This window comes from Solanum dulcamara, chromosome 8 (genome assembly GCF_947179165.1).
Source record: "Solanum dulcamara chromosome 8, daSolDulc1.2, whole genome shotgun sequence".
Lineage (NCBI taxonomy): Eukaryota > Viridiplantae > Streptophyta > Magnoliopsida > Solanales > Solanaceae > Solanum > Solanum dulcamara.
Genome location: NC_077244.1, coordinates 57,862,510 through 57,869,705, shown reverse-complemented (window position 1 = coordinate 57,869,705; position 7,196 = coordinate 57,862,510). Strand labels below are relative to the sequence as shown.

The window sequence follows — 7,196 nt, the reverse complement described above, 5'->3', positions numbered from 1 at the left end:
GATATTCATCTCGATTCGCTTGATGAAATTCGAATTTATGTTCGATGTTATGCTCTGTTTTTTGAGTTTTTCACGTCACTCATAACTGTTACGATTTGTTTGGATTATTTCTCTTATTTAGCAAAGTAATTGATTGAAACAAGAAATCCTAACTGAAAGTACGTTACTATCCATAAATACTTCAATAACATTAATTATTCTACACCCAAAACGTGATGTATCAGAAGAACCTGTAATGTATCAGAAATATGGAAAAATGAGGGATAAGTTGTAATTGATTTTTTTCACTATGGGATTTAGGTAAAGTTTTTTTTTTTTTTTTTAAGAAACCCATTAGGAACATGTGAGAGCCCAATGAGTGGATTATGTGATTGTGGCCCAAAAGGAGCGCCGCGAACAGGTTAATCGTCGTTAAAGGGTAGTTAGGTAAATTACTCTCCTCTCAGACAAACCGTCTGAATCGTCGAAAGTTTTCTTGATAGTCAAGACGAGTCTATTATATAGTTGGAAAAAAATTGACACCCAAAACGCCTGTCTTTCTTCATTCATCCAAACTGAAAAAGATAATTATCTTCTAAATAAATCTTTAGGATGAAAAGTGGTTCATCAGAGACCAAGATCTTACAAGAATTGATTCTTTATGCCGCAAGCGCAGCTCTTAGTTGCCTCGTCTTGTTTGTCGGGCTCCGGCAACTTGACCCGAATCGTGAGGCATCCAAGAAGGCTCTTGAACACAAGAAGGAAATTGCTAAGCGATTGGGTCGACCCCTCATTCAAACCAATCCCTATGAGGTCTTTTACCCCCACCTTTCCTTATGCTCACATAATAGTAGCAATTATGCAAACTTACATTGAATTCTGCCTGTGTTTCTCCTAATTCTTGATGGTACCGGCTGTTCAGAGGCCAATTCAGCATTTAAATTTCAATATATAGGCTCTTATTGCTAAACCCTTTACACTAGTGGAATTGTGGTTTCAAAATTTAATATTTTTTTTTGATATCTTATTAATCTTTCACATATACCCGTTTGAGTGTATGGGAATATACTAATCTGCTTCGAGAGAAAAGAGCTTTGGTAGGTGAGATAGTAAAACTACTGCATCTAATTGCTAGTTGAATACGAGTTAACTTGCTTCCTAAAGTTGGCTGGAAATTTGATTTGGATATTTTTGGATTGCTATTGGAGCTTAATTTTTTTAAAAAGAATAAATGGTTTTCTTGTTTGAGCTAATTATGTTGAAAGGAGCCATCTTTTCCCGCGTGCATTTGCTTATTCGTCCGTGAGATGGAAGTTATGAGCCATGGCATAGTATCCCTTGCAGATGGAAGTTGTACGGTGTTTTCAGTCTTCTCATATTGATTAATTTGGCAAAGATTAAGATTTAGATGCTCACATGCTATCAATTTATACTAGTATTTATGTCGAATAATCCCTTCATTACATTGGTGAGACAAACTCTTTTGTTCAAGTAATATTGATTGTGTTGGATGTGTTAAAGAGAGTAATGTAGCTTTCAGAACTTGCGCCCTTATACTTCTTGTGAAATTGTGGTATTTGTGAGTCTTGACTCAATTTGCTGGACATTTGGTTTAAATGATAACTTTTTATTGAAGACGATTGTGCACTTCTGTTACTGGACTGAATTATTTAGAGTATCGGACTGTGCACATTATATTTACTCCTGTTGATTAAGATCATTTTCCTATTGATTTGTCAGATCTTCCTGCACCCCTAACGCCCCTCCTTGACTTAGTACTTAGCGGTATAATAAATCTGTGATATCTGAAAATTTAGTGTTGTAAGGAGTATATTTTATTTCAAGTAGAATATTTCTTTCTCGGTGAATAATTTCGAGAATCAGACTTTGTAGAACCTTCTAACTTATTTTCAAATACTATCATTTTGATATTGAATTCAACCATTCTCGTATTGAGATGGGATAACTTATTTCTCTTTTGTACTTTGTGTCAACAGGATGTGATAGCCTGTGATGTAGTGAACCCTGATCATATAGATGTGGAATTTGATTCCATTGGTGGGTTGGAATCCATTAAGCAAGCATTATGTGAATTAGTAATTCTTCCCATGCGAAGACCTGAACTATTTTCTCACGGGAAGTTACTGGGTCCCCAGAAAGGAGTCTTGCTTTATGGACCACCTGGGACTGGAAAGACCATGCTTGCCAAAGCAATTGCTAAAGAGTCGGGCGCTGTTTTTATTAATGTCAAAATATCAAATTTGATGAGCAAATGGTTTGGTGATGCACAAAAATTAGGTGAGTGTAGATTTTGCCTTCAAGCTTGCAAGGTTCATTTCTCAGCATTAGTCTATTCTCAGGTGTGTTGTTTGACTTGCTGAAAGTCACATGACTGCATTGTATTTTCTGAATCTTGTTTCAGTGTTTGTTATTGAAGCTCCACAAGCATTATACCCTGTCCAAAAGAACATTAGTACTGTGTCATGTTAATCTATCTCATGAGGAAGCCGCTTGATTTTTGACTGGTCCTTTCTGCATTCATCTCTTTAGTGACATTCTGCATGGCCTCAACATGAGAGATGATCTGCTAATTTTAAAAATCTCTTTCAAGATTTTGTGATCGATAGTAGTTCTTTTGCTATGAACTAGTGAAGTTGGAGTAGTAAAAAAACATGAGAGTCTAACTTTGCTAGTACTTATTAGGAAAAACTTTCAAGATAATGTTGTCTGAGTCATCAATAGTGGCTTGAGATTTTTGAGAGATAAACATAAACATCAAATTTTGGATAGGTCATGATTCTTGGCTTAGCTCTATTCAATTCCTGAAATTTCCTGGTATTTGGTTTATGTGTCAAATGGATCTGGAAATAAGAAAAAAAGAAGGCAGTTAGACTAATTTGAGATTCATTATGGCTTAGCATTGATATCATCCAACTCTGGAACGTTTCAAGCTTTTAAAAATGTCTGTAATGTAGCTTTTTTTTTAGTTCATTATATTTCTTTGTTACAGGTAGTATGTAATTAGCCTGTGCACACGTTTATATATCGTTTGAATTTTAGTGTCACTATCTTGCAGCTCTTTTTACTTTTAGCAAGATTACGAGCTTTGGGCGTCAGTAAGGTTATCCTTATATAAAATGATGCCTGTTCAAATGGCTTATTTTAAGTGCCAAGAATGGCAAACCATATCGCTGAGGATTATTGGGAGGAAAACGTTGCAAGAATTACCAGAAAAAGTAGATAATAGGATTTGATGCTTTATAGCCTTGTTAATCTACCTGACTTGGACATTGGAGTAAGGGAAGGATATGGCGTATGTTCCAGGCATCAGTTCTTTTTCAAAAAAAAAAAAAGAAACTTCAAATTTAAGCTATATAGGTGTGAATAGTATCTTGTATATTAGGATACAGTTGTACTCTTATCCTAGCTTGCTTATCAAAAAGAAGTACTCTTATCCTGGCTTAAGCATTTAATTTTGATGTTGATGATCAAACTGTCTTTTCTTTACCATCTAATGAATCTTGAGCTTTCATACTTCGTTTCTTCATGTGTTTTGTTGCTGAAATTAGTTTATGCTGTAAGTTCCATGTTCTCCGTCAAGCCAACAGCGTACATTCAATAGAGCGATAACTCATTCACAGTCATCAACTTATTGCTCCGTATAATTTTATTTCCTCACAACATGGAAACTTTTGTTTCAAAACCAAAATAATGTAAGAAAAGTGGCACCCAAGTGTGTGACCTAGTGAAATCTTAGTTGAGACAAAAAAAACGTTTGCTGATTTTTTTCTATCTGCCTAAGCCTTAGAGAGTTACCCGGTACCTGTGTTGGTGGGAGGTAGCAGGTACTCGAAATAGTAATTGCGAAAAAGCTGGCCCAAACACCATTCTCATCCAAAAAAAAGTAAGGTAAGAAAAAGTGAAGCATTCATTACCATGGGTTCTTTGGCTGATTTGAAGCTTGATTTTGGGTGGAAAGGGAGAATGGAGTTAGATATGATACCATTGATCTGAGGGAGAAAGGGCTGTAGGAAAAGAGAATTGCTTTTGTTGAAGAAACAGTAATAAAATAAGCTCTTGCTCACCGAATCCCTCTCGACATGTGAAAGCTAAAACCAGCCTACTAGATAAGCCAAGTACAGCAGTGCCATATACATATCTGAATGTACACCCAATGGATCATTGGATCCATATTAATGCACTGCGGCCAGATGAAGAAGGCTGGCGCTTACTTAAATAAAGGAGGGAGTAAATGATGCAGGCTAAAAATACGATTAGGGTGGCATGTCCACGGAGAACCCATGGAAACTAATGGGCTTTCCTTTGTCTTAATAGCAAAATGGATCTAGAGGAAAATGAAGTTGTGACCTTTGCTATGCTACAATACTAGGATCCGTAGAAAATGTCTCAAACTTCTCATGAGTAATCCCTAAGTTAGGGTCATGTAAAGCCTTAAAGCCACAAGTATCATATCATAATTCTAATTGGATGTGGATACCCTTACTTGAATTCTCTGTATGATGGCTCATGTGGATGAATTTATATCCCTCATGTCATGTAATGTCTTAAAAGTCCTTTAAATCTATATAGTGTTTCAGCATGGTGTTATACTTAACTAATTGATAATCTTCTGAAAATTGCAGTTGCTGCCGTATTTAGTTTGGCACATAAACTCCAGCCAGCAATTATCTTTATTGATGAAGTAGATAGCTTTTTGGGTCAGCGCAAGACCTCCGATCACGAAGCATTAACAAACATGAAAACTGAATTCATGGCTTTATGGGATGGTTTTACCACAGATCGTAAGTACACCGCTGAATCAGTTGAATACCTTACCAGTAGTTTTCTCCCACCTAGCAGAAGAAATACACACACATATATATGTATATAATCTGTGTGTGTATGCACTGTATATGTATATGCTGTAGAGAGGAACTGATTGGTGAACTTCATATCACTTTCTACTCCTCAATTCTAAGATAGTTGGTTTCAGCATATAAATTGTCACCATCCATTTCTTTATTTTGAGGATCCATCATAATTTGAGATGTTCTATCTTTATATAAGTTAATGTGGTTACAGTGTTCTGTCGTCTTTAATCATTGTCAAATGCTTGATGTAGAGAATGCACGAGTGATGGTTCTTGCTGCAACTAATCGTCCATCTGAGCTTGATGAAGCAATTCTTCGACGTCTTCCTCAGGCCTTTGAGATTGGGTTCCCTGACTGCAAAGAGAGAGCAGAGATTCTGAAGGTGATCCTGAGGGGAGAGAGGGTGGAAGATAACATCGACTATGACCGCATTGCTAGTTTATGCGATGGATACACTGGTTCAGATCTTTTTGAGCTCTGTAAAAAAGCTGCCTACTTTCCTATCCGTGACCTTCTTAATGACGAGAAAAGTGGAAAGCCTTCCACGGTTAGTATTGTGTTATTTAATTTTTGTTGAAATTCTAAGTTGAATTTGTATTGGCTTAGAAATGTAAGCAACCGATGGCTTAGCTTATACTTGTGGCTTAGGGTTCCCAAAAAAATAGAAAAATAAGGGAAAAAGAAGATAAAACTTGCTTTGAAATATAAATTTATCTTTAACTTGAACTGCTCTAGGTTTGAGCAGGTCTGTACACCACTGACACAGAGGGAGGCATCGATACCTAGAAAAGGAACCTCTTATAGATGTCCCCTTCCTGGTTCATTAAGAATAGTTTTGTGCATGCCTGGCATTTTCATTTTTCTTTTTGTTTTACCTCAAGTTTTTTTCTTTTAACATACTCGGTTTAATTACACAAGTGGGGTTTGGGGAGGGTAGAGTGTCATTTGGGTGTTCAGGAGGCTGTTTCTAATAGACCCTCGGAAAAGCATAAAAAAGCAGATACTAAGAAAACCATGACAAAGCATTTTGAAAAAATAAGTATAGTAACAGAAATCTCTGAGGACAAGAAATTATTGGAGAAATAGTACTGACTTTGTAAGGAAGGATAAACAAGACAATACTTTACTACCTACTAACCTTCTATCTTAATTCGTGTCCTCCACAAACCCCTATTTAAGGTCATGGCCTTGATAAGCTGCAACACTTTACTACCTACTAACCTTATACCCTACGTTTTACCTCAACTCTGATTCTTCTTTGTTTTTTTATTTCGTTTAACGTCAACTCTGATTTTAATGTCCTTGAAGAAAAAGAGACGCATTATTAAAAAAATGGAGAATTCTTTCATATTTGTTTTGCTACTTTTACCCAAAAAAAGAACCAACTTGCAACTGCTACTGTGTTATAGTTGGTGCTTGACCCTGAATTAGTGGACTTGCACTCTTGAGCTTTGATGAATTGTAGCACCTATTTGTGATGTTGGTTTCTGTTATTATTGTTTATTCGACATCTATTAGCTGTGTATTTGGATTGAGAAGATTTGCCAGGAAAATTTGACAGTCAGTATATTTGCACGGGATTGTTGGGAACATATTTGTTTTTTCAATTGTATCTTCTTTGGATAAATATATTTTTGTTTTTCTTCTAGCAGGAGCCGAGGCCATTATCAGTATTAGATTTGGAGAAAGTTATAGCTACGTCAAAAAAGACACAGGTTGCTGCAAATGAATACAACTCCTTACGTTCACAATTTGTCGGATTGTCAAGGCAAACAGAGACAGATGATTATCCAGTCCAAGCTGCAATCAACGAGCTCTCTAAGCTTGTGGTTTCACAAATTTTAAATCTCCAGGCAGAGAACCTGGATTCTTAACTGCCACTAGCAATTGCCATACAGTAATTATGGACTGTAAGATTTTAATCATATCTTGGTTATGCCGGGTGCTACTATACTTTCTTTTCAAGCACCGTGTGCTGTTAATCCACCTTGTTAAATTTATAACAGTAGTAGTCATTTTATCATTGTTTGATGTACACTGCAGAGGGTGAACTGTTATATGCTCATGTAATGTCTAACGAATAACCAAGCTATACATAGGTGTGGTTAGTCTTATTTTTCACTTCATTTTGGTGGTGTCAGGGACTTGCATGAATATGTGGGAAATTGAGGGGTTCTTTATGGCTCTGCTGTGTCTTGGTTTTCTGTTATTGTAGCATACAATGTACAATATATTAGGTTACCTAATATAGTTAGGTCTTGCATCCTCTATTAAATGAATGATGTTGTAGCTCTACATTCTATCCATGGAATCCTCTACTAATGTTTTTTTCCCATTAGGAAACTG

At 36.2% G+C, this 7,196-nt stretch overlaps 1 protein-coding gene across 2 annotated transcripts; it reads left to right on the top strand.

Moving 5' to 3' along the window:
- The first annotated feature begins 484 nt into the window (after positions 1-484).
- LOC129900463 (uncharacterized) lies at positions 485-6,976 on the top strand. Of its 2 annotated transcripts, none has more exons than XM_055975444.1 (5): positions 485-792; positions 1,977-2,277; positions 4,623-4,781; positions 5,102-5,397; positions 6,503-6,976. In XM_055975444.1, the coding sequence occupies exons 1-5, from the start codon at positions 592-594 to the stop codon at positions 6,722-6,724; spliced, it is 1,179 nt and encodes a 392-aa protein (XP_055831419.1). In that variant the 5' UTR covers positions 485-591; the 3' UTR covers positions 6,725-6,976. The 2 variants fall into 2 exon arrangements, with proteins under 2 accessions (XP_055831419.1, XP_055831417.1); XM_055975442.1 differs by having other exon boundaries at positions 6,500-6,976.
- The last annotated feature ends 220 nt before the right edge of the window (positions 6,977-7,196 follow it).

Coding starts and splice junctions, on each gene's coding strand:
- LOC129900463 (XM_055975442.1), top strand. CDS start 592: ATGAAAAGTGGTTCATCAGAGACCAAGATCTTACAAGAATTGATTCTT. Junction 2,278..4,622: donor TGGTGATGCACAAAAATTAG/GTGAGTGTAGAT, acceptor TGAAAATTGCAG/TTGCTGCCGTATTTAGTTTG. Junction 5,398..6,499: donor AAAGTGGAAAGCCTTCCACG/GTTAGTATTGTG, acceptor TTTTTCTTCTAG/CAGGAGCCGAGGCCATTATC.